General features: G+C 47.6%; 1 protein-coding gene across 1 annotated transcript; it reads right to left on the bottom strand.

Annotated features, from left to right (window-relative positions):
- Window positions 1-310: 310 nt before the first annotated feature.
- On the bottom strand, window positions 311-26,182 carry ACER1 (alkaline ceramidase 1). The gene is made up of 6 exons (XM_050934448.1): window positions 26,077-26,182; window positions 13,894-14,008; window positions 12,972-13,110; window positions 7,109-7,246; window positions 2,848-2,985; window positions 311-479 (listed from the first exon to the last, which is right to left on the bottom strand). The coding sequence occupies exons 1-6, from the start codon at window positions 26,167-26,169 to the stop codon at window positions 311-313; spliced, it is 792 nt and encodes a 263-aa protein (XP_050790405.1). The 5' UTR covers window positions 26,170-26,182.
- Between the last annotated feature and the right edge of the window lie 1,064 nt (window positions 26,183-27,246).

Here is a 27,246-nt window from a genome sequence, read left to right as displayed (position 1 = left end):
ATGTTAATCGTAGCAGCCCCATAGCCAGTTGTCAGCACTTTGGCTTCTGTTTTATTAGTGTGATTCCTCCAGCAGGGGTCACCCCCTCTCGCTGGGGATCAGTGCACAGTATGACCTCAGGAAAACGTTCACAGTCAGTCTCCAGCATCAGACGCTGCACCCCAATCACCATGGTGGCACCCAAATAGCCATTCAAAGCAACACACAGAGAGATTTTGGTATTTTAGCAGGAAATGGCTGTGTTCTGGCACTCCTCCTCCTCCCCAATATACACAATATACACCAGGGATCTGAACTGCAGCACCTCGCCCTAACACCGTTTGTAAGGTGTCCTCAGAGCAAGATAGGGCAGTGCAATTGGCCAGGAGTCACTAGGCCAGTACTCCAGCTCTGGTTCAAAGGCAGGTATCTCGTACCGAGAATCGAAGTAGATAAACAAGGGACAACAATAGAGGAGAGCGATGGATATCAGTACGTGCCTGGCAAAGAAACAAAGAATGAGGGTGAGATGAAGCAAGTGGCAACACCAAAGCCAGTAAATCTTGCTCTCTGCAATGACACAGCCCCTGTCCGTAGGATGGTGGAAAGTATTCCAGCCACACGGTAGTTGCCAGGATAGTGTGGTGTGGGTTTGTATGAGGAACACACTAGACCACCTTGCTGGACACAAACCAGGCCAGATTCTGGTGTAAATCCATGTGGCTCCATTGAAGTCAGTGGCCAATTAATACCATCGGAGGTCTTGGCCCAGTCATTACCCTCTCCCGATTCTCAAACCAAAACTCAGTCCATACTGAGGGAAATCATGCTAGAGCCCTGATAATGTGGAGGATGCTAGAACAATTCCAGCCATAGTGTGGCTACAGCTACACAGTTAGATCAAAACCAAATTATCAAGAAATCATATACTGTCTGGCCTTGTATGTGCTGGATTTCAGGGCCTGATCATTTGGATCTCAGGTCTCATAATATTTAGCTTTGTGTGTGGGTGGGTGGAGGGGGGAGATTTGGAGATGCTCCCTGAGCATAGAGTTTTTGAACAAACTGGCTGACCCACTCAGGCAGCTATAAATCCTGCGAAAGCAAATTATTATCCTTCTCCTTCACCGTCGGTTATTCAAAGAATCCAGAGAACATTACAATTCATACAGCTCCCTGAGAAGAGATCCAATATATGGAAAGCAAAAGGCATAGACTGCTATTTAATCAGAACAGTGTAAGTAAAGGTCTGCTTGGTAGGAATGCATTTGGCTAGTGCCAAGGGCTTAAGTGGTGTTTAATTAATTGTTAGGGCCAAATCTTGAGTGGTGCAAAACATTCACTGGGTTTTGCATAAGTAAAGACTGAGGCCATGTCTGTACACACGGCGCATCAGCAGCACAGTTTTACCGATGCAGCTGCACTGCTGCAGCGTCTGGTGAAAAAGCTCTATGCCAACAGGAGAAGGCTGTCCCTGTCAGCATAAAAAACACCTCAGTGAATGGCAGAAGCTATGTCGGTGGCAGAAGCTCTCCCACCAGCATAGCGCAGTGCACACAGTTGCTTATGTCAGTGTAACTTATGTCGCTCGGGGGGTTGGAATATTCACACTCCTGAGTGACACAAATTATGCCGACATAGGCTATAGTGTAGACAGACCCTGAGTAAAAACTGAATCAGGACCTCAGGATGCAGCTCTTATTGCAGAAAGTGTCAAATAAATAAAGCTGTGCAGGAACCGGAATTTCTATCCTGCAGGAAGTTTCACACTTCAGACACAAACTGAAGTCAGAAGTATGAGTGTTTCTGCAGAATGGAAATGGCTGAGAAAGTCCATTTTGGAAGAACTGTGACCCAGCTTCCCAGGAAGATAGCAGACCGGGGACCCAGGGACCCAGCTGTCTAGGGAGACTGGCAGGTGGGTGAGCCACCAGAAAGCCATCCAGGCTGTCTGCAGTGTTAACTAGGCACTTCAATTTAAATGGTCTTTTACAATATATGTTAAATACAAATGCTAAACAATCTGTTCCACCTTGTATTTACTTGTGACACTTTTGAGGCTTGAGCAAATGAGGTCGGTATACCTCTTGCTCAAGAGTGTGAAAAACCCACGCCTCTGAGCAACACACTTAAACCAACCTAGGCCCCGGTGTAGACAGCGCTAGGCTGACAGGAGAATTCTCCCATTGACCTAGCTACCACACTGCCCCTCGGGGAGGTGGAATACCTACGCCAATGGGAGAACACTTCCTGTTGGTGTAGATTGTGTCTTCACTGAAGTGCTATGGCGCAGCAGCTGCGCCGATGCAGTGTTTTAAGTGTAGACAAGGGCTTTCCCAGATCAGTGAGATCTGTGTAGCTCAAAAGCTTATCTCTTTTCACCAACAGAAGTTGGTCCAATAAAAAATATTCCCTTACCCACCTTGTCTCTCTGGTTTCCATAGAAAGTTTGAACAGAATCAGGTTTTTCCCGACAAACTGCTCCTTCAGAAAAATTTCAACCAATTCGAGAAATAAAGGCTGGGATTTTCAAAGCAGACGAAGGGAGTTAGGCACACAAATCCACTGGGATTTAGGGACCTGACTTCCTTAGGTTCCTTTGGAAATCCCAGCCTAAAAGAATTAAAAGATGAAGAATATAACGTTAAGGGATCATTTGTCAACCCTAATATTGATTTCACATCACCATAAAGTTTCTCATGCTCCCTTCTCCCTCCACCCAGTGATTTCTGATCTCCTGAGCCCCCAGGCTGTCTCTGGGCATTCCATTCTGAAACCAGCAAGATGGATTTTCCCCTTGTGGAGTAACCCCATAGCGACTTCCCCAGTGAGTCAAAGCAGCACTGGAGAAGAAGCAGCCACTCTTACCAGAAACTGTGAAGGTAACAGAAGTTGATCCTCTGCCAAAATGCACAGAACCACTTGTCACTTAACCAGCAGCTAATGGCTAGCATCCACCACATGACCATGAACGCAGCTATGCGGTGAACACGGGGGTTACTGCACCTGGGAGACAGGAGTCAGAGAAAGATTGATTTCTTGAGGTTAGGAGAAAATTGTCCTTTCGGTGTAGAATACGTTTTTAAAAAGCAAGAGTTTTAGATTTAATTTGCCAACCTCGATATATCAGATCAGAGCAAGACTTGGTTGCTTCCCATTGGAAATGGACAAACCACATTTTCCTGCTGTTCCAGACACGATTTTATGTATGTAACTGGCAGTGCGCAGTGCTTAATTTTCACCAGGGCTGAGCCCGGGCGCCTCTAGGCTTGGCAGTTCATAGTCCAGCTCATCTGGGCTTGCTGTGTCAGTTGTGAAAGTAAAAAAACTTGCTTGAGCCCCAGCGTCTTTTTCATTACAAATTAAGCACGGGTTTGGTGATGATGAAATGTGCAGTATTGACAATCCTGGAAACCTTCAGATGGGATTTTCAAAAGAGCCTAAGGGAGTAAGGCACTTAACTCCAATTGAAAAAAAAAAAAGCTAGGAGTCCCTGTGGCACCTTAGAGAAAGCTTACGCCCAAATAAATTTGTTTATCTGTAAGGTGCCAGAAGGACTCCTTGTTTTTGTGGGTTTTTTTTTACTGATGCAGACTAATACGGCTACCACTGAAACCTAACTCCAATTGGACTATTATCAGCTCCTAACTCCCTTAGGCTCCTTTGAAAATACCAGCCTCTGTCCCCAGAACAAGTACAGTGGGGGGAGTGGCAGAGAAAACTTCTGCACAGAAGTCAGGAGGGGTGATTGCAGCATGAGGAGGTGGAGGTATATCAAGCTCCCTTTGATCTATCTTGCTCAAAGGTGGCTCAGGGAGCAGTGAAGCGGTGGTAGCCTTAGGAAAGTGGACCAGGCTAACCTGTGCTGTGCTGCTGTGCTTTTACTGCTGCTGTTACTTAAGCTAGCTGTGATCTAAGTAGAACAAAGCTCAGGTACGTATACACGTGCTGCAGTTGCAATACCGGATTGCCATGTAGACATACTCCTTAGGCTGTCAACAGGAGGGTGCATTCATACCAGTTGTGCAGGTGGTTTCATGTGCTTGGGCATTTGCCCGTTAGGAACTGAGACCACACTACAGAAGCCATCAAACAACTTTAAATTGGGAACACTAACAGAAGCTTGATTTGAGCCACTGATCTACAGAGGAGATTCCCTTCCCTGGCTCACTAGATTCTGAGCATCTGCAAAGAAACAATAGTTTGTCCATTCTTTCTCAGGTTGGTGAGCCTGAACTTACTGATTCTGGGGCAGCGAAGCCCCTGTGAGCTCACTCTGAGAGGCTGAGTGTCAATCCCAAATGTCAGTGGGGTCTAGCTGTCCAGCCTGATCCTTAAAATAAAGGCAAGTTGTCTTTGTTCACAGTTTTGTGGGTTCCCTCTCCATTTTCAGTACGATTTCTTATTTCCTTGGGGTTTTGACAGTTTGGTTTAGATGGCCCCTTGTCACCTTGAAGCATTGTTAGTTACATCCCTCATTTGAGCTGAACGAGCCTGGGAGCTTAATTCACAACTTTGCTAGACACTAAAAATCACGGACCAAATAGAGACACTGCCTGTATGGCTTATTACAACAATCCCCACTAACTCCCCCCAGCTTTTTTCTCTCTCCTTTCTCCCTATGACTGGAGAGGTGTTACTGGGCCACTTCACTTTGAAATATGTGTTAACTCCTTATGCTAAACAATCCGTTCCACCTGGTATTGAGCTGTAACATTTATGGGCTTGTCTACACTGGCAGCGCTTTAACATGGCTTGTGTGGTCGTGGCAGAGTGCTGGGAGAGAAAAAAACACCTGCACTCAGGGATGTTTTTTCACACCCCTGAGAGAGAAAGTTGCAGCGCTGTAAATTGCCAGTGTAGACAAGCCCTACGTTCATGTCTAGCAAGCTTATGGCAGCAAGGTCGTACTGATACAGCTGCCCCACTATAGGCTCTCACCGGTAGTCGCTCTATGCTGGTGGGAGAGAACTCTCCTGTCGACATAATTAAACCATCTCCTACAAGCAGCAGTAGCTATGTCGACGGGAGAGTGTCTCCTGCCGACATAACGCTGTCCACACCGGTGCTTTTGTCGGTGTAACTTACGTCGTTCAGCGGGGTGTTGTTTTCACACCCCTGAGCAACATCCAAGTTATACCGACCAAAGCGCTAGTGTAGTAGGATGACCAGATAGCAAGTGTGAAAAATCAGGACGGGGTGGGGGGTAATAGGTGCCTATATAAGAAAAAGCCCCAAAAATCGGGACTGTCCCTATAAAATCGGGACATCTGGTCACTCTATAGTGTAGACATACCCTGAGTAGGTTTCCCAGACCTGAAGAAGAGCTCTGTGTCAGCTCAAAAGCTTGTCTCTCTCACCAACAGAAGCTGGTTCAGTAAAAGATATTATAACCCCCCCTTGTGTCTGAGGTTTTTGTGTCATTTAAGTCCCACTTCAGCACAGCGCTCCATCCCTATTCACCAAAGCAGTTAAGCAAATGCTCAATTGCTTCCCTGAATAGGAATGTACTTAAGCAGGTACCTGAATGCCTTGCTGAACTGGGGCCTTAATGAGGCACTGGCCCTGTATCTTTATAGGGACACGTGAATCGGAACTGATGGCCTGTTCCAAAGCCCCTTGGAGTCAGTCTTTCCATTGACGTCAGCAGGTTTTAGATCAGGCTCATGGAGAATAGAATTAGGATACAATCATTTAAAGTAGAGATAGACTTACTCAGGTGTCATTTTAGCTGTTTATACAATCCTCATTCCCCCGTCTGAACATCTTACAGTCTTTAATGTCTTTATTCTCACAAACACACAGTGAGGTAAGGGAGTGCTATTTATTTCCCTTCTAAAGAAGGGGAACAGTGGCAGAACAGAGAGTTCCCAGACCTCCCAAGTTCCAGGCTAGCACTCTAACCACTGGGCCATCCTTCCCCTAATGGGCAGAACCAAAATGAGATTTGTGTCCTTGAGTTACGCCTAGGTTCCTCTGCACCTGTGCGAATGTCTCCCTACGAGTGGGATTCAGTCGTTACTGTTTTCCCACTAACGGTATTTAAAGTAGGTTTCAATATCTAGTTTCCTTTCATTTTGTGGTTAGAATTGTCAGATGAGAAAAGTGCCCTTTTTTTTGTTTTCCTTTTGGCACCCTAATGGCTGAAGGAGCTTAGTACAAGCTTTAAAAAAATTCCCCATGGGGCAGGCACTAATGGGTGAATATTGTGGTCAGTTCTGAGTAGGTGAAAAGAGGAGGGTTAATGGAATACCTTTTGCAACCTTATCAGCAATGGGTGCTATTCAGCGCCCACTATCACGCTGTAACTTGATGCTTGGCTGACTTCCCACAACACTCACCTGGTAAATAAACTAGTACCAGTTTCTAAATACTGTAATTGATTCAAGGCATTTGCTTGGCTTGATGACTGAGTTGTTGGTAATTCTGCTGACTCAGCTCTAAACTAGCAAATTGTTGCATGGCAGGTTCTTACATATTGGCTTATGTCTGTTGAAATAACGGATCTAAACTGCAGGCTTGCAAAGCCCTTTGCACAGACATTATACAAACTTGTACAGCTTGACTTCTGTTAATTTCATACATGGTTTAGGGTCCTCACAGAATGTAGGAGAAAGCCCCAATATGATTTCCAGTTTAATTTCACCACTGTCATCCACAGGTACTATTGATTATTAGTCAGATTGAGGCACAAGGCAAATAAGCAAAAGAAATCTGAATGGACAGATGTACATCTATCCAAAGTGTTTGCGTATTCTTATGGTGGCTTCTTTGGAAATCTTGATTTATTGCAGAGCTGGTGATGCGGTGTATATGCCTGTTTGCTGGTGCACACTGTGAGGATGTTTGTACGTGCACAGGTACCTTTGCATGTGTGTGCTGGCATGCTTGTGTGCGTGTGCTTTAGTGTGAATGTGGGTGTGCATACACTTGTGTGTGTGTTTGTGTGTGTATATGTGCCTGTGTGGGCACATTTGTGTACATGTGTGCGCCTTTGCTTGTGTGCACGCAAACGTGTGTGGGTACTTCTTTGTGTCTGTGTGTGTTGGCTTTCCCCTGCACTCTTCCCTGCAGAAGCATGCAGTAAAAGTGCAAACAAACTTTCCTACAAAGAAAACCCACATCTTACTTTTTCAGCTCTTGACATGTTAAGTACAGGAGATGGAGGGAAATGCTGTTGAGCAGATAAGCGTTGAAGGCTGGTTTGATGAATGACATCAGGGTGCAGACAATGGTGGTGATGCCAACCAGACAGACAAACTGAGTCCTAATGAGAAAGGGGAGACAGACAGATGGGGATGAGTATCATGGGGTTGTACATTTCACAGCAATGCAGGGAGGAGAAAATTCCCAATCAATTGCTGAAAGGGTTAATATTAGGGCTGCTGATTAATTGCAGTTAATTCACACAATTAACTCAAAAAATTAATTGTGCTTAAAAAAATTAATCACCATTAATCCCACTGTTAACAATAATAGAATACCAATTGAAATGTATTAAATATTTCTGGATATTTTTCTACATTTTAAATATATTGATTTCTATTACAAAACAGTATACAAAGTATACAGTGCTTACTTTATATTATTTTTATTACAAATATTTACACTGTAAAAATGACAAACAAACGAAATAGTATTTTTCAATTCACCTAATAGAAGCATTGCAGTGCAATCTCTTTATCATGAAAGTGCAACTTACAAATGTAGATTTTCTTTTTGGTACATAAATGCACTCAAAAACAAAACAATGTAAAAGTTTAGAGCCTACAAGTCCACTCAGTCCTACTTCTTGTTCAGCCGATTGCTCAGACAAACAAGTTTGTTTACATTTACAGGAGATAATGCTGCCTGCTTCTTATTTACAGTGTCACCTGAAAATGAGATCAAGCGTTTGCATGGCACTTTTGTAGCCAGTGATGCAAGGTATTCGCATGCCAGATATGCTAAACATTCATATGCCTCTTCGTGCTTTGGCCACCATCACAGAGGACATGTTTCCATGCTGATGATGCTCATTGAAAAAACAATGTGTGAATTAATTTGTGACTGAACTTCTCGGGGGAGAATTTTATGTCCCCTGCTCTGTTTTACCTGCATTCTGCCATATATTTCATGTTATAGCAGTCTCACATGATGACCCAGCACATGGTCATTTTAAGAACACTTTCACTGCGGATTTGACAAAACACAAAGAAGGTACCAATGTGAGATTTCTAAAGAGAGCTACAGCACTTGACCCAAGGTTTAAGAATCTGAAGTGAGTTCCAAAATCTGAGAGGGACGAGGTGTGTCGCTTGCTTTCAGAAGTCTTAAAAGATCAACACTTCGATGCAGAAACTACAGAACCCAAACCATCAACAAAAAGAAAATCAACTCTCTGCTGGTGGCATCCGACTCAGAGAATGAAAATGAACATGCGTCAGTCAGCACTGCACTGCTTTCGCGCAGAACCTGTCATCAGCATGGAATGTCCTCTGAAATGGTGATTGAAGCACAAAGAGACATATGAAACTCGAGCACATCTAGCACATAAATCACTTGCGACGCCAGCTACAACAGTGCCATGCGAATGCCTGTTTTCACTTTCAGGTAACATTGTAAACAAAAAGCAGGCGGCATTATCTCCTGCAAATGTAACCAAACTTGTTGGTCTGAGCGATTGGCTGAACAAGAAGTAGGACTGAATGGACTTGTGGGCTCTAAAATTTTACATTGTTTAATTTTTGAATGCAGGTTTTTTTGTACATAATTCTACATTTGTAAGTTCAACTTTCATGATAAAGAGATTGCACACATGAATGAGCTAAGTCTGGCCTCACCCTTCCCCATGGGGTTGGTGTTGGTGTTTTATTCCCATGGTACAGATGGGGAAACTGAGGTACAGAGAGAGGAAGTGACTTGCCCAAGGCCTCAGAGGGACTCCATGGCAGAGCTTAGCTGAAATTGGCTAACCGTTACCCAAGGCACAAACTGACCCAGGTGCACATTCACAGTGACAGGGCCCAGCAGGTTAGCAAGTCTGCCATGGGCTACCATCACCATAGTAGTCTCTCCCTAGATCTTTCTGCAGTCATAGCTTGGGGGTGGGGAGGTTGGGGGGTGGCGAGGACTACACAGCAACGGCATCTCAGGGAGGGGAGGTGACTGGCACTGCACAGAGATTACAGACACTTCCAAAGTAGACACCCTGGAGGGCAAAACGGGAGGGTGGGTGGGAGCAAGTTAACTGTACATCTGCCCCAGTTCCCAAGTCTGCCGGGGTCAGGAAGTGTTGAATCCAGTCCCTCAAAGCTGTTCTGACAGCAGCTTGTAATGGTCCCCAAGGGACCATTGTGCCAGTTGTGGTTGCTGGAGCACAGTCCACTCTGGCTTTGCCTCCATCATGCCGTGGAGGAGGGCTAAGAGAACCAGCACGGATCTGGCTGCACCAGATTCCTGGGGAGTTCGATATTTCAGGGGGAATCCTCAGCTGTCAGCTTAGGGCAGTTTTGAACCGCCAGAATGGCATAAGCAGAGTTACAACCAGGCAAGAGCTATCCCCTTGTGTTGGACACCTGCTTTTGCCAGCTTGTCTGGTTGTGGTTCTGTCTTTCTGTCCTTTATACACGGCACAGGCTTCCCTTTGGCTAGGAAGCCTTGTGTGTTTTATTAACTAAATCACTCTTGGAAGGAACTCCTGTGTTTAAATGTTGGCAAACAACATTTTGTTCTCTGGTAGCTGCTCCACCTGAATCTCTGGGATCCTCCCTTCAGGCTGCTGGGATAGGATAGCCAGCTCACTGCCCTGGACAAGGCCGGCCTGCTGCAACCGGCTTTGAGTGAATGATCCCTGTGGCACAGTCCCACACTCTGTTGCCCTCCCCCTTCCCCAGACCTTTTCACTTTTAGAAACTCGAGGCAAGTTTATGTCCAGGACGGGACCGTGAGAAATGTCCCAAAGAACCAAATGCTCCTATGGGCCCATGCTATCAGAATGCCTTTGCAGAGCCCAAACCAGTCAGACTTTGCACCCGGCTCCTGCCTTGAGGTCTCCCAGCATGGAGACCAAGGTATGCTTTATCCACCTGGAGAGGCCCAGAGCTATGCCTGGCAGAGGGCAGGAGTCACCTGAGCAACAGTTGGACTGAGACAGCAACTGAGCGGAGCCCAGGAGAGCAAGACCAAGAACAGAGTCTCCCCAGAATGTCTGTTCTCCAAGGGAAGCTTCCCATAAAGCAGGCACATGACTGAGGGAGAGAGAAGGGATTTTCCAAAAGGCTCCTTGAGAGTAAGGCTGGGTTGTCTGGCTCCTGGGGTGGGCACGGAAGAGTTGGGGATTCCCAAAGGAAAAGAAAGTGGAAACGACCACAAGAAGCTGCAAGCACGGTCTGCTTCTGCTTTGTGGGAACTGCAGGGCCGGAGAGGCAGGACGGATGCAAAGTCAGTGGGAGTTTTGCCTGCATTAGGCCTGCAGGACTGAGCCCAGTGACAGGAGTTCTGTCACCAATGACAGCCCTTGATTTCTTCTGCAAGCCCAGTCAGGTTTTGCCTGTTGCTGAACAACAATAGGGCTCTCGCATGGGGGTATTCACATGCAAATCCCTTGCAAGGTCTCTCCCCAGCTCCTCCCGCCCACGGCTCTGCCGTGAACTCCCGATGACCTCGTCTTGCGCCTGGAAATGACAAACTCCAAGTGTCACCAAGCCCAGCTTGGAGAGCAAAGCGCCAGGCGCAGTCACAGCAACGCAATCAGGGCCGTCTCACAGGCCTGAAGGGGGAAGACAGACTGTCACCCTAAACCCTGCCCTCACCCCACAATGAAAAATCTCGAGCTGCCGCCGTGAGGCTGCCCTAAGCTGCCCCTCTGGGCCTGCTCATGGATTTTATTGCCACCTGTTTGCCATTCGTTTATTGCTGACCAGCAGCAGTAGTGATAGTCTGACTAGGAAATGCCCCGCACAATGGGGCCCACCGGTCCTGGTTGGGGACTCGGGGGGGCTGCTGCAAAACTAGAATAAATAGTACTAAAATAAGCCATGAGAAAAATAATTGCTCCCTGTGAGCGAACCAGGAGAATCGCAGGGCTCCTTTGTGGCTGGTCTGCACCCCTCCTCCCCCGCTCTATTTGCCACCTGTACGGTTTTTACCCGCACAGTCTGGTTTTCGGCTTCTGGGTGCCATTTAGGGTGCCAGGTGCCTGATTTTCAGGGATCTGGCAACCTCAAATGACACCCGAACCAAAAGTTACTGCAGCGCAGTGGGAGGTGACGGGTCATTACCGCCTCCTATCTGCAGGTAGTCTCCTTGAAACAATCAACAAGCGACCAGGAGTGGGGGGTGAGAGGAGCAAGCAATGGGGGGCAGGGTCTTGGGAGAAGAGGCGGAGAAGGGGTGGGGCCTGAGGGAAGAGGTGGACCTTGGAGGAAGAGGCGTGGCAGGAATGGGGCCTCAGGGATCCAGTTACCAGGAATTGGAAAGGTGGCAACCGTAGTATTCGGAGACCCTTTCTCACTTGCTGCAACAGGAGCACCTATATGCAGTGACCCAGCTCCAACCAACAGTCCTGAGATTTTGGTGGCAGCCCCAAGAAAGCCCCCCAAAGCCTGAGGCTCAGACAAAAAGCCTGAGATTGGGGGCAGATTTGGCCCTAGTCTCTGCTCTTGTGGACAGGGCCCAGGGATAGGCAGAGCATCCTCTTGCATACCAAGCTCCATCCATGTCCCTCAGCCGATCAGAGTGACCATCTGGGCATGGATGGTACTGCAGGGACAGTTACAGGGAGATCAAGGCCTTCCAGAAATTCACCAGGATAAAGAAATAAGAAAGAGGTTTTAGTGATCAGAGGGCAACACACGAGGTGCTAAAGAAGGAGTGGTAGCAACCAGTGTATTGATGTTGCCCAACGCTGCATCGCCATGTTCTGGAGCAGGAACTTGCAGTTTGGCAGGGAGTGGTCCTGGGGGCAGCCTTTTGCTGTCCTCACAAAAATCCAGCCAGATTTGTCTGAGTTATCAACGGCTGAAAATCCCCATTTGCCTGTGCTCAGTAGAGCTTCTTATTTGTTGCTGAAAATGTCTGAATATTCCACCCGCACTAAGCATGCTCCCCAGAATCTCCCTGCATCATGCGGAAGCAGAAATCCTGAACTGAACCCCCCATACAGGCCAGGACACAGACCAAGATGGAATGTCACCCTCATCCTCATGCTTTCTTCCATCAAAATACCCTTTGACTGAGACCTGGTGGGCTGAGAACTGGGAGACCATGTTTCCTAAACCCACTCCTTGCAGCAATTGGTGATGATAATTCTTCATCCTTATTAATAAGCCAGCATCCCTGCCAGAACATGGAGACACTAGGCTCTTAAAATAAAAATGGTTTGGAAAATACGTATAATGGGAAGCATTAGGCAACCTCAGTATAGTGGTTGCTACCCACTAGAGAGCTTATACAAACAGGGGCTAGATCTTAGGCCTCTAACTTGCCAAACCCAAGTCTTCTCCACTCAGCCACATGCACTGTAAGAACAATCTTGCCAAGTCTATGTATTTGAAATTCTCCATACTCAGCCTCCTGGTAAGCTTTGCAAAGAGAGCCAGCTCCAGCTGAGATGAGCTCTTGGGATGGAATCATAGAATATTAGGGTTAGAAGAGACCTCAGGAGGTCAACTAGTCAAACCCCCTGCTCAAAGCAAGACCAACCCCAACTAAATCATCCCAGCCAGGGCTTTGTCAAGCCTGGCCGTAAAAACCTCTAAGGATGGAGATTCCATCCCGGGTCCTTTGACAGAGGATCCACTCATGGGTCCATGGACAGAGCTTCTTTCTGCCTGTGAACTATAAGGTTTCTGGTTCCCAGTACAAGTGATGGTACCCTGCAAGTTGTCTCCTCTCAGCAAGGCTGGCTGATGAATGGGGGATTCTATGGATCAGACAAGTCCAATATAGCGTCACAGCCCACCCAAAGGCAGCTGCTGGAATCTGCACCATGCGTCCTGCCCAGGTCGTACCTGTCCTTGATGAAGCCCGGGAAGTAACATTTCGGGATCCAAAAGGTGTACGTCAAGGCGAGTGTCCAGAGGATGGAGAGCTCATCCAGCAGCTGCCCCACATAGCTCAGGGTCAGGTGATAGTAGGTAGAGAAAATACCTGCAATGAGTGAGGCTGGTTGTGTTAATAACCTTCCTCTTCCCAGCTCAGCACCCCCTTAAGGAGACAATCCGCTTCAATTCCTGGGGGGGGAGGAGTCTCTGCTTCAGGGGATCCCTCAGTTCAATTCCATCCCACCAGCCCATTGGTGTTTGTGTTGCAGGACCCATCCCTGCCTTTCAGTGCCTGCACTAGGCCAAATCTTGTCCAGCTGCTGTTCCTGTCCAATCCCAATGGACACAGCAGGGCTGGATGTTTATAATGGAGTCTAGGGTCCAGCCCCACCTGTCCAGTAGGGGAGAACTGGGTGGGACTCCCTTGGGAGGTGTCAAGAGCACTCCTGGCTTAACCGGAGGAGGTCACTGTGAGCACCCCGTTGGGGGGTTGGTGTATCCCTGGCACAGGACATACAGCCTCTGCTGAGCCAGCAGTCAGCGAATGGGAAATCTGAACCCTTTGGGCCTGATTCCTGTTTACACTAAGGCCCCTTTACAGTGCTTCTGACCAGGCCTTAGTATAAATGAGAATGGGGCAGGAGACGCCTGGGCTCTGAAACCCGGCGAGTCAATTGACCCAGGCTCTGAGACTTATTGCGGCAGTGTAGACATGCCCGAGATGCCTGAAGCTATCTTTGGCTCCTCCCAGGCTCTGTCCTTTTTGCAGCATCTCTCAGGAGGGGTAGCCCAGAACAGAATCTCACTCCTTGTCACTTCCAGTCTGGTCCTTTTGAAAGCTGAAGGCAATGGGGGTTATGTTCGGCCTTTTAATAACCCTGAAACATACCTATTAACAGAAACATGATGGAGAGGCTATAGGCGAACAAGGGGCGCTGCTGGACATATTGGTGATTCAGGTACAGCAAGATGGGGAAAAGGAGGAAGAAACTCACATTGCTGATCTGAAAAACAACAAGCAACACACACATCCAGCTTAAAGGGCAAAGGGCCCTCTGTCAGCTTGGGCAAGTCACTTCACCTTTCCATACCTCAGTTTCCCCCTCTATAAAATGGCTACCTACCTCCAGCAAAAAGCACTGTATGAGAGTGAGGTGTTGTTAAAGATGCACAAGGCGAAGATGTCAGGCAGAAAACAGGGGTGAACATGGGTGTAGAGTGATTCCTGAGGAGGAGGGTAATGCTGTATTCTTTCTCACTGAAGTCAGCGAGCCGTCCTTGGGCCAGATTCCTGTTGTAATTCCATGCAAGCCAATGGAGACATGTCAGGAGCGAGTCTGGCCCAGTGAGATTAAACTGGCTTCTTTTCTCAAGCATATCCACAGATATGCCAGTGCTCACCCACCCACTCTGTTTCTCTCCCCTCCCCTGACTCCTTCCTCAAACTCCTCTAGTACCACCAGCTAGGGTGACCTGATGTCCCAATTTTATAGAAACAGTGCCAATATTTGGGGCTTTGTCTTATATAGGCTCCTATTACCACCCACCCCCATCCCATTTTTTCACACTTGCTGTCTGGGCACCCTATCACCAGCTCTGCCCAGCGAGCCCTGAACACACACGGGAAGCTGGGTGGTATTTGCTGGGGCTGAGGAGCTTGCATAAAGAGGCCAGTAAGGCATGATGGGGAAGAACTAGCATTTGCAAGGGGTATGGGTTTGGGTGTGGATGGGGTGGGGAGAGAGGGTGGACGGTAGGGAGAGAGGTGGCAGCTATTCAGTACAGCAGTGATCCCATGAAGAAATAAACATCTGTTAATCATACTTTTTAAAATTAACGTAACAAGATGACTCTTCCCGGTCTTCAAAGCACTTTGTAACAATGACATGTTATTACAGTAATTAGCATGTTTTAATATGTTTAGTATCACAGAAATTCTGTATGGTTGGAAGTCACTTTGCGAGGTTATCTATTCCAGCCCCCTGCGCTGAGGTGGGATCACCTGTACTCACACCGTCCCCGACAGGCATTGTTTAACCTGTTCTTAAAAACCTCCAGTGATGGTGTGATTGGGCAAAGAGGCCCCACACCAGCAGAGAGCCTATGGGCCAAGCTAGCTCTGCCCTGCTATACCTGTAGCCAGTGCCAAGCCTGAATGAGGAATAAAAGGAGAGAACCCATGTCTGGCTCAATTCTGGGGTGAGACATTTTAGCTGTCTAACAGTGTGCAGCAATGTCCCACAATGGTTTTGGGCAAGAGGAATCTTCTATCCAGTTGAAATTGCAAGAGAAATTGAAGGAGGTAGAATGTAGCAAGGACACCAGAGTTAACAGCCTGATTCTTGTGAAAAGTGCCCCAAAATCTCTGCAGACTACAGGGGTCAGGAGCTTGGTGTCTCATCTCATCTGAAAGGTAGCACCTTTGGGATGCATCTGTTAAGTACTGAGCCAGAGGGAGGAAAGCCAGATGAGGAACAACCAGGATGACTTCCTGCCTCACCTAGCATCTGAAAAAGTGAGGCTTTTACCCATGAAAGCTTATGCCCAAATAAATCTCTTAGTCTTTAAGATGCCACCAGACTCCTTGTTGTTTTTGCCTCACCTAGGTGGTCCTTCTTTTGTCTGCCATCTAGGTACAAACTTGGGCCCTAATCTTGGAGTCAGGTCTGCAGAGGTGGACCCTCATATCTAACTGGACTCTCATTCATCTCATGAATCTGATTGCAAGATCAGGCTTTGCTTATCTGGTGAGACCCAAAGGGATCTCAGCTCATGGTAACATGGCTGCAGGCTACAATGAAGTTGTTAGAGATATGGTACACAGGCTGGCAAACTTGGGATGCAAATGTTGACTCTCTCCTTTAACTTCTACAGATTAATCTTGAATTGCATCAAGTCTTTCATGAGACAAGTTGATGCTTTTATTTACAGGAATTTTCAAGCCAAGGAGATCTGCCTGTTGTTACTTAGCACCAGTTCCCACCCTGGACTGGGCAATTAACCAAACCTAGAATCAGAGCAACCTTACCCTTCATATCTTCAGATTGTGACTCAAGAGGAAATTCTAGTCCCACTGGTGAGATCAGTGACAAAATGTTCAAGAAAGGCCGAGAAAACATACCAAAGATGTAAAAATCACAACCAGGTTGTAAAAAAATTCCTGAAAACCAGGTAAAAGAGGCTCCTAGAGAACAAACAGGGATTGCCAAGGACAAATGGAGAGAAAGTGTGCGCAGAAAGGATGGCAAAGTGCAGATTACAGGAGTTAGCTGTAGGAATTAGTGCTGGTTGCTCAATCAAACACTCAGCAGATCGGAAACGTAGATGTTTAAGGTTGCCCATGCAGATGTTTCTCTGCTTTATTGTGCATTGCAACAGTGTCCTTAATTATCTGATCTCAACATGATTTCCCAAAGAATACAGTATGTGAAGTACAAGAGCCGAGATTGGTGGAAAGGTATAATATACAGGAGGATGATAGGCTGGGAACTGTGCACATGAGAATCAAGAAATATCAAATTAACTGAAATCAGGGCAGTTAAACGTGGCAGTTAGATGCTGAGGCACAATAATATTGTTGGCCATAATGTCAGCCCACAACCCTCAGCAGTGAACCCTTAGAAAATTAGAAAGTAGCAGCTGACCTCCTCTAAACTGCTAAGCAAGGTGAGGATGGCAACAGGAATTAATCTATAAGAACGAGTCAGCTCGTTGGCTTTCCATCTCTTGGGTTCACATCCAGGTTTGGCTCTCGAAGAGAGTTAGTCAGAGTTGTAGGCTCTCATTTGTCCAGGTCACGTCATTTGGCAAAATTCTCGGTCTCAGTTTAGGAGCAAACCTGGACTGGGAGAGCAGAGCTGCTTCTAGGGAGGACTGAGCATTAGCAGAACTGTGCGAGGTGGCCCTGGACTGGTGTAACAGGGCATGCTGCAGATCAGGCTAGAGGTGCAGGTATGGAAGATTTTTGCAAAGAAGCTGCCTGCACTGTACATGGCTTAGGTGAGTGCTGTTCACTGGCACTAAATTCATTTCCACAGACAAGGGATCTCTTCTAGGGAAAATAGCAGAAGAGGCAGCAAGAACTATCAGGCTGTTCATTTCCCTAGATTCCAGTCAGACTAAAACCGGTCGTTCAGCAGGTGATATCTCTAAGCCACTCCTTTGGAATCCATATCATGCTCTAACCGTCACCAACAGAGCAGGACTGTACATACAAATGACACCTTTGTCCCACTGCCAGGCACACCTATCCAGTACTATCAGCCTGGACCAGTTTCAGACACTGTATCATATCATAATCCGACTCTGAATCCGTCCTGCATTGCAAGAGCCGAGTCAGTTTCTCTGGCAAAAGAAAAAAAGCTCAAGAAACAGGTTCAGCTGACATGATCAGTTGCCCCAAAGAATTTTCCTTCAGGCACAGGTGTTCTTAGACTTTTGAGCCACCTTTTAATACTGAAACTGTCTCCTGGGCACATCTCCTCCCCCATTCATGATTATATAACTGAAGCTAAATGAGCAACGGCCCACATGGAAACATAAGACATTGATGTGTTTCTAGCTGCCCAGTGCAGCAGAGGTTAATCAAGCTGGATGGGATTTTCAAAAGCACCATAGAGAGGGAGGTGCCTGACTCTCACTGCAGGCCAGTGGAAACTGAGCATCTAACTCTTGGGTGCTGCCAAAAAACCTGATCTTCACTTGCTCTTAATTTTGTCTCTGAATTAACAAGGGTGGAACTGAGAGTGTGGCGTGAATAATTGATTTTTTGGTTCAATGGCCGAACCGGGGGTGGGATCGAGTTCATTTGGAACCGAACTGATTTTTTTCAATTTTCCTCGAGTCACAAAAAAAATAAAATAATAATAATAATTTCATTTTGGTCGACTGCAGTGTTTAAAATGTGGATTGGAAACAAAGTGCCCGAACTGTTCATTTGGAAAATGTCAAAGTGAAACATTTTTTTGACATTTCTCCCCAAATTTTTTCTCATTTTTTTTCAGCTGAAACGATTTGCCAAATTCAACCCACATTAGTTCCACACACCGCCATGCACTTTTCTGCAAATTTACTGTTTGCTGAAAATATTTCACCCAGACCTATAACAGGGAGCAGGATTTGGCCAGGTGGGGGCAGAGAGCAAACCACTACATCTGTGATTGGTAGAGAACAGGTTTTGTCCAGAAAACAGAGACACTTTCTCACCATGCTGTACCTGAGTGGCTTGAGAATGATTATGTAGCATAATCAATGATTATTGCTCACAAGCCAGATTTACCAGACATCCTAGGGCCCTCAGGGCTTAAGCTACTAACAGTAGAAGCAAATACTGATGAAGCAAGCTGATGAAGGGTAGGCTGAGGGACTAGCTTGAGGGTATCCACTCCCTGTCCCTGGGATCCTATGCATTAGCAACAAGAAGCCACGATCAGAGGGCATGTCTACACTGGAGCTGGAGGTGTAATTCCCAGCCCAGGTAGATGTACATGCACTAGCTCTGATTGACTTAGCATGCTAAAAATAGCAATGTATCTGTAGCATGAGTTTGCCACCCTGACTACAGTCCCATCTAAGACCCTAGTAAGTACTTAGCTAGCCTGTGCTGCGGCAGCTGCCCTGCTATTTTAAGCGTGCTATCTCAGTCAAAGTTAGCATGTGTATGTCTGCCTGAGCTGGAAAATACAACTCCAGCTGCAGCATAGACTTAGAATCGTAGAACTAAGTCGAACAGATTTAGCATGTACCGAGCAGACCCTTACGCTAATTCAGATGTCACCAGATGGCTTCATTAAATTATGCCTCAGCTGAGAGACAAAGATGACTGGGCCATTCAGCCAAGCCTATATTTTGAGAAAATGCCCCCGAAATGGTGATCGTTCCCAAGGAGTGATGGAAGTTTGACACTCACGGTCCACTTGGAATCGTAGAAGGCTTTTTGAAATTTCCCGCAGGCTGCTGCTTCATAGAACTGTGGGATCATTATTAATAAAAACACAATAGCAGCAAGAGGCTCCAGCTGAGATCAGGGCCCTGTCGTGCTGGGAACGGCACAAACACTTCATGAGACAGCCTCTGCCCCAAACAGTTTGCAACCTAGATGGACATGACGTAGAAGGGGAAGTGGCTTGTAGAAGGTGCAGAGCCCGGGATAGATCCCATGTTTCTTGATTTCTAGGCCAATGCTGTACCCACTAGACCACGCTATCTGCCACTAAAAGAGCTGCGCAGAGTGCAGTGGAACTGCAGTGGGGGATTAGAATCCTGCGTGCAGGGCAGAAGCTCACCTGGAGGAAGCTGGCTAGCGTGGACACACTACACTGTTGTTGGTTCTACCTGTGCGATCCTGACAATGCCCTGACCAGCGGTCCAGCACTCTAGTGTTGCTGCTGCTGGTGGTGCATAGAGAAGCGCCAGTGGGGCTGGGAGCAGAATATAGCCCTCAGCACAATATATCTTGGTCTTGGGTTATCTGCCAGAGCACTCTGTTGGCAGACAACTGCCGGGCCAGTTGGTTAAAGCACTGGGTATAATAGGCAGTATGAGAGGCATTATGCCATCTAGTTAAGCCTGAATTCCAGCTTGAATTCAAACCCCTCTTTCTAGCTGCTAATAACTTCCCAAACATGTTCTTTTTTTGTGCTGAAATTTTCCATGCTGGCTCTGAGCCTAGAGGCAATTTAAAACAAACAAACACAAAAGTTTGATCCAAATCAGTTCAGTTTCAAGCATGAAAAGCAAAACAGGTTTCTCTTCTCCACCATCAGCCAGGCGGAGATTCCACTGGTAATGCCTCTGGCTGTGATACCTTTCTATGCCCTATTCTCTTAGAGATGCAGGGGAGTAAACCCACTTGATGGAACAATTGGTCCAAGTGCTTGGCAGAATCAGACTCTAAGCATTAACAATGTGCACAGTGCTGTACAAGGAGCCGCGGGAGCGGTGCGCCTTTTGAAAATCCCACTAGGTGCCTATTTTCAGATTTAAGTGCCTGAATCTCTTTAAAGATCTGGCCCAAATTCCGGACTCTGAGTTTCGCACAATCTTTGGGCCCAGTCTTGCTCCCGTTGAAATCAGTTGCAAATCTTTCGATGGCTTCAGTGGGTGCAGGATTAGGCCCTAGATACAGGTGGATAGCAGAATGACTGATCGGTGACAAACTTCTAATTGATTTATTGATTTTCTTCATTTATACATTTATCTGTATCTAATTCCCATTTATTTATATTTACCAGAAACAGAGTGGGCGACGGGATGGATCACTTGATGATCACCCGTTCTGTTCATTCCCTCTGGGGCACCTGGCATTGGCCACTATTGGAAGACAGGATCCTGGGCTAGATGAACCTTTGGTCTGACCCAGTCTGGCTGTTCTTATATTCTTATGTTACTTGCCTATGTGAATTTACAGCTGTCCTGCTGTCTTGGAATATTGATTGACTGCTATGTGCTTGTACTGCAATTAATGATTTATTATTAATTATAATTATTAATTGTTAATAATATGTGATCATGTGAACTGAGTCCAGACTTGGGAGAAGAGGGACCTTGGATTCTTCTATTCCTGGCTCTGCCACAGACTTACTATGTGACTTCACACAAATCACAGAAATAATGTAAAAGATGAGATAAGGAAGCAAAAGTGGGTCCCTAGGAAACTGTACCTGTTGGGTTCAGTTTTAATTGTTATTGCAGGCCCTTCTGAGCCTGGGCTTGGTTTGTGTCTGGCTAGGAGGCCAATCTGAGACTAGTTAGGAACACTATTTCCATAGATGTGTTTGCAAAGCAGAGACTAGAGATGGATTTAGGATAGTAGCTGTAGCTATCTAAACATGACCATTGCACCAGCCTCAGTCTAGGATATTTCTGAGACAGAAGAATAATTGGCAGTTGGGGTCACTGAAATAACCATTGCCTGCCCGCAGCAAGTACCACTAAAATTCTAAAGAAAATGAATGACTAGCAAGAAACCCCAACAGAAGAAAGCCAGACGCAGGAGGAAAGCTTAATAGGAAAGACAAAGCAGACTGAGGTCGTCATGAAACAAACTGAAATGGAAGAGAGAGAGAAATAAAGAGAGAATCTGATTTTTCCTTCACTTTGCGCAGTTGTTTCCACTGTTGCAAAGTGGTACAAGGTGCTGCCACTCTGATCTGGTAGCAAGTTTACATTCATTTTGTACTGGTGAAAATGACAGCACCAGATGCAGCGTAATGGAGAATCAGGCCCAAAGCTGAACAAAGGACAAAGCAAATTAGCTCTAGGGAAGATGAGGAGTTTTGCTTTTCCAGACTGCTCCTGGAAGCGGTCGGTTTGGCCGGCCCCTCGGCGGAGGAGCCAGAGGGCTCTGTGCGGTGCCGCCCCATGGGCTGCGGAGCCAGCACTGGGGATGGGGGCAGCATGTAGAGCTTCCCTGATCACCCCTGCATGTAGGGACCAGACATGTTGGCCACTTTCAGGGAGCTGCACAGAGCCAGGGCAGGCAGGGAGCCTGCCTTAGCCCTGCTGCACCGCTGACCGGACTTTTAACGGCCCACTCAGCGGTGCTGACCAGAGCCACCAGGGTCATTTTTCAACCCGGCGTTCCGGTCGAAAACCAGATGCCTAGCAACCCTATGAGGCACCCTTTAGGTTAACAGGTGTGCCTGTCCTTTGTTATTAGAGTTCTCTTTCTGGGCATGTCTCAGCTGTTGTAAGATGATCACAAAGCAGAGTTTCTAGGCAGGCTTTTTATTCTATTTGCCTGGCCAGGTGAATGCGATTGTCTCTTTTGGATGCAGACTCTGCTCCTGTGATCCAGGCATGTATTGGCTCAGGATTGGATTACTACAGCCTGCTGTACCAGGGGAATCAAACTAGACACTGCAGGGTCCAGCAGCCTCTTTATTGAGCAGAGAATCTTGCCACAGGAAAACTGAACTGGTCTGAGGTCACCAATTCCTTCCCAGGGGGCCTCTAAACCACCCTGAGGTGGCAGTGACTTCTGTTCACTATGGATCTGTAGGTGAAAGGCTTCATATCTTATGCCCAGCCCCACCCTAGAGTCCTCATTTTTTCTGAGATGCTTATTGATCTTTTAACCACCATGGCCTATAGTGGCCCAGCCTCACCCTGCAGCAATGGGTCAAAGCAATGTTTGCTAACTGTAGCCTAGCAGCCACGTTATCATCACCAGAAACTCAATCCCATGTTTGTCAGTTGCATAACGTATGATAATCTGTTGAATGTTGCATCTCGTTAGTGGACGCTGTGCCGCATTCTCCATGAAGGCCGCGTGAGAGTGTTTGCAGGTGTGGGTCTGTTTGCCAGTGCACAACCTGAAAGCATTGTCACGGCCCCAAGCTCAATGGAGCAGTGCTTTGGGGGAAGAGATGGCTTTTAAAGGTGGAAATACGGCCAGTTATGGTGGATGCAAAGAGGAAGACGATGGTCCTGATTTTCCTCTTGCTGAGGGCCTGTTCTGAGGGGTGCTGAGTACTCTCAACTCCCCTTGACTTTAATGGAATAGCTGTGGGTGGTCAGCACCTTGCAGGATCGGACTCTTACACCTGAATACAGGACCCTATTCAGGAGAGCGCTTATGAAAGTTCTTAAGTCCACTCCCAGTCAGGAGAGCACTTCAGAACATGCTTCAGTCCCAAGGACCTGCTTCCATCCCATGGGATTTAAGTACACGCTTCAAGCAAAACACCCACTTACGGGATGCTTTCTTGAATCGGGAGCTGAACCTGAGTGTGGATCAAAATTACCTTCATGGGGAGCGACTCCACTGCAGTCAAAGAAGTAAGGCCCAGATCCACAAAGGTATTTAGGCTCCTAATGTCCATTGATTTCTTGGAAGTTAAGAGCCTATATCCGTTTGTGGTTCTGGGCCTAATAAGTGTACAACTGGAGTAAGTGAGGTCAAGCGCCCCCAAGGAGCAGAAGAATCTCTTCTGTCTCTGGGCAGTTGCTCCGTGTTCAAACTGAAGGGACACAACTAGCCACTTAATCACCAAAACAAATCCTGTAAGTTTATGCTGTCTGCATAGTCTATATTCGCTCTTGGTCTCACCAGTTGGGCACCTGGGTATAAAAATAGTTTTATCTCGTTCTCCATCCTATGAGAGACAAGGTCGTGAAGGAGGCCTGGCTAGTTGAAGTGACATAAGACAAACCTGGTTAGGTCAGAAATTCAGGCATCCAGGTTTGAAAGTTAAGCACCTAAACCAGGGGTGGGCAAATGTTTTGGCCTGAGGGCCACATGGGGGTTCTGAAAGTGTATGGAGGGCTGGTGTAGTGTATTAAATTGCTCCCCATAAGAATGTGCTACTTACCATGTACTAGTTACAGCTGCCTGGCCTGGTGCTCCATAAGTAGCACCTTCCTACAGGGAGCAATTTAATACACTACACCTGACGGCTCTCTCAGCTGCGCTGCCTAGCAGGAGCTCACCGCTCCACCAGCCAGAGCGCCGGCGGTGTGGTCAGCTGAGGCTGCAGGGGAGGGGTCGGGGGCTGACCTCCCAAGCCGGGAGCTCAAAGGCCGGGCAGGACGGCCCCACGGGCTGTAGTTTGCCCACCTCTGAACTAAACCCATATTTAGACACTTAAGGTAACGTTTTCAGAAGCACCTATGGGATTTAAGAGCCTCAGTTCCAGTTTTTTAAAGTTATTGCTTGGCTTAGCATTCCAATGCCTAAGTCTCCTTTTCAAAAGTGACTTGGACCCACCTTCTCAAAGGTATTTCAGCACCTAACTCCCATTGATTCCCTCTTAAATGCCTTTGAGGGTCAGGGCCTTAGTCCTTTTGAGAATCCCATTAGGTGCTTATCAGCATCTTTAGGGGCTTTAGTGTCTTTAACAATCTGGCCTGAAGAGCCCAAGTCTCTTTTGGAAATGGGACTCTGCTCCTACGTCTCTTGACATTTCTACCCTTGAACTTACTTAGGTGCTGAAAAACAGGGCCAAGACTCATGGTTTTTTAGGTTTGAGACACTTCCAAGAAGCTTTGTTTTCAGAGGGCATATTGCTTACCGCTTTCGAAACCAGGCCCCTTGAGAGTGTCTCAAGCTGGGTCTCTGAGAAACACACAGTCACATTTGAAAATTCTGGCCTAAGTGTCTGACTTGAGTTACCCAAGTGTAAAAAATGTTAGAGCCCTTGCTTGCTATTCTCCAGTCTGATATGGGCCCATCCAGCAGCCACGCACGGCCGCTTGCCGTGCAAGTTATGTGCTTAGGCATTAGTCAGTCAGACAGTGGGTGCCAGTGGCAATGCAGGGAATACTTGCGCTGATGATGCATTTTCTGTGTTGTGTAAGACCAGGGTAATTAGACCAAATGGGCGTTCTGTCTGGACCAAACTCAGCTCTGGTGCAAGCAGGTACAGTACTGCTTTGAAATCTGTAGGATTTGTTTTTCACTTGCACTAAAGTGAAATTTATCCTGGGGACTTCAGGGTAATGCCTACTCTGTAGCTGGCACTGTGCCTCTCAGCCAGGGGCGGCTCTAGCTGTTTTGCCACCCCAAGCACGGCAGACAGGCAGCCTTCGGCGGCTTGCCTGCGGGAGATCCCCGGTCCCACAGATTCAGCAGCATGGCTGCAGGAGGTCCACTAGTCCCTCGGCTTTGGCGTACCCGCCGCCAAATTGCCGCTGAATCCGCGGGACGGGCAGACCTCCCACAGACAAGCCACCGAAGGCTTCCTGACTGCCGCCCTCACAGGGACCGGTAGGCCGCCCCCTGCAACTTGCCGCCCCAGGCACGCACTTGGAGCGCTGGTGCCTGGAGCCGCTGCTGCTCCCAGCCTGGATAGCCAGGCTCATGTTAGTGGGCTAAAACGCAGTGTGAATGTTGTGGGACAAGCAATGGCTAGCCACCTGAGCTGGAACTCAGGGAGTCAGACAGGTTTAGATGCAGCTGGCTAGCCTGAGCTACCACCAGAGCTGCAACGCCTGTGCTGCTGTTTTTAGTGTACTAGCTTGAGCAGAGCTAGCGCACATCTGTCTGCCAGGGCCAGGACGCTCGCTCCCAGCTGCAGCGTAGCTTTACCCATGCAGAACTGTGCGCTAATTGAATGGGAGATGCTGGCAGTGGGTTAGTAGGGGGAAGCTGCAGTACTGTGTTAAGGGAATTGTTAAAACTGGGAAGCATCACAAAAGGAAGAACCATCTCTGTGGATGATGGGAACATCCAGAATGAGAACGGGTATTGAACGGGAGCCCGGAAAGGGCTACACATCCACATGCTTCAGGGTTTAAGCCAGCCCTGAACTATTGGGGATAGGGGTAGGCAAAAACATTCCCAGGGAAGGTTATGCCATGACTGCCTTCTGCAGCACCTCCACCTGAAAAAGCTGGTCCTGGCCACTATCAGAGAGAGAACTCTGGATTAGATGGGCCCCCTCATCTGATCTAGCCTGGGAATGTTCTTAGTGTGGTGGGGATATGGGTTGTTGCTGCATTAACATTCCGCTTTCTGAAGTCCTGGGTTCAGAAGCTGGCTTGCAGTGCGTTTCAGCCACTCATGTATTTTTCTCTGTATTACGTGAATCTCGCTGTGGCATATGCAGCAACTGGCAGAAGACCTGCTGGACTGAAAAGCAGGATTTTTGCAGAGCTCTCTGAGTGGGAACCCTGCACCATGTCCACCTCCTGGATCCCCAACTCCAGCTGATGCTAGAGTGACCAGACAGTAAGTGTGAAAAATCAGGACAGGGGTGAGGGGATAATAGGAACCTATATAAGAAAAAGACCCAAAAGTCGGGTCTGTCCCTATAAAATCGGGAATCTGATCACCCTAGCTGATGCTGTCAGCACCTCACTTTCATAAGCAATAAATATCCCATGATTTCCACACCCACTCTGCCAAAACACTGATATTCAAAGCAGAGGGGTGCCTGGAGACAGCCAAAGCACAAGCCCACTTCTCAGACCTGCCCAGCCTATCCCATTTCCACTCACCTCTTCCCTCGATTATACACAGCATTTGCCCCACAGTTGCTGTTTTCAGCTGCCCCAGGGATGTGTGTGAGTTTCACAGTCACTGCACAGCAGGCCACAGTGAGTTCTTTCCCCCCAGGCTGCTCACACTCACCGTGTTATAATACTCCGCGATGACCTCAGAGTGCTCGAAGTTGCCTTCGCACCAGTCGACTTCAGAGGTGAGATAGGCGAATGCGCTCGGCATTTTTGGGCTCCCTCTGTCAAGGGAGAGAAGCTGGTGAGGTTGTTCCCGGAGAGGATAATCGCATAGCACGCCACTGGGGAAGAGGTGAAACCTGCTCTGCCTGCCCTCCTGTATCTCTGTTCACGAGCACACACTGCACCAGCCAGTATGAGCAAAATACCAATATCCAAGCCCTTGGCAACCGCACTCCTTGTAAAACTAGGGTGTGCCACTGGGTTAAACTAAAGATAAGCCCTGGTCCATTCACCCGTCCCCTTGTTTTTAATTCAAACCCAGGGTAGGGCCAGATGCAAATTCTGCAAATGGACATGATCTTTATGCTGCAAACCAAAGTCCTGGATCCAAACTCCCCCAAACTTGGGGGATGGGGTTTGAAATCTGGATCCAGACTTTCTGGCTTGAGCCCCCTCTCTAATTACAGCAGAGAGGAGAGAAAAGGCTAGGCCCCTTCCCCCTTTCACTACTGCCCCCTGCTCCCCAGTTGCAGGCTGTAGAGGAATTCCTTCCTGACCCCAGATTTGGCAACCAGTGCAAAACCCCCATGGTTAAGTGTCCCAGAAGCCAGATTACTCCTGCTTCACAAAGCGTTTGAAATTGTCTTGGTGTTTTCCAGTCATTGGAACCCTTTAGATGTGTCATTTATGTTCAGCGAAACTGGGGTGTGGCTGCTTCCCCGACCCTCAATCTCTGGTTTCTATGGAGCTGAGCAGGCATTCCTCCTGGCATGCTGTCTGTGTTTGGCTTTAACGTTACGTGAAATGCCCATTTCAAAGAAAAGAGGAGGGGGTGGGACTCAGAGGAAATAAGAGGAACTAGTGGAGCAATGAACACTCTTGGTTTGCAGAGTGAGGCTGCCTGTGGCTTCACTAGAAAGGCTGCAGTGGCAGCAAGGGTTCGACTCCCATCACCGAGAGGCAGGAGCTAGGTCAACAGGAAAATCCTTCTGTCAGCCTGGCACTGTCTACACCAGGGATTAGGTCAGCTTAACTCCATCACGCAACGTGGGGGGTTTTCCCTCATCCCTGAGAGATGTAGCTGGGTCAACCTCACTTCTTAGTGTAGACTTGGCCTGAGTCT

Source organism: Gopherus flavomarginatus, chromosome 24, assembly GCF_025201925.1.
Source record: "Gopherus flavomarginatus isolate rGopFla2 chromosome 24, rGopFla2.mat.asm, whole genome shotgun sequence".
NCBI classification, from domain to species: Eukaryota; Metazoa; Chordata; order Testudines; family Testudinidae; genus Gopherus; species Gopherus flavomarginatus.
This window is presented reverse-complemented; position numbering and strand designations above follow the sequence as displayed.

Excerpts from the sequence above, each read along its gene's own strand:
- ACER1 (XM_050934448.1), bottom strand. The coding sequence starts at position 26,169 with ATGCCGAGCGCATTCGCCTATCTCACCTCTGAAGTCGACTGGTGCGAA. Across the intron at positions 13,111-13,893 it reads CATCATGTTTCTGTTAATAG|GTATTTTCTCTACCTACTAT; the intron begins GTATGTTTCAGG and ends CACTCATTGCAG. Across the intron at positions 2,986-7,108 it reads ACATGTCAAGAGCTGAAAAA|GTGCAGTAACCCCCGTGTTC; the intron begins GTAAGATGTGGG and ends CCTGTCTCCCAG.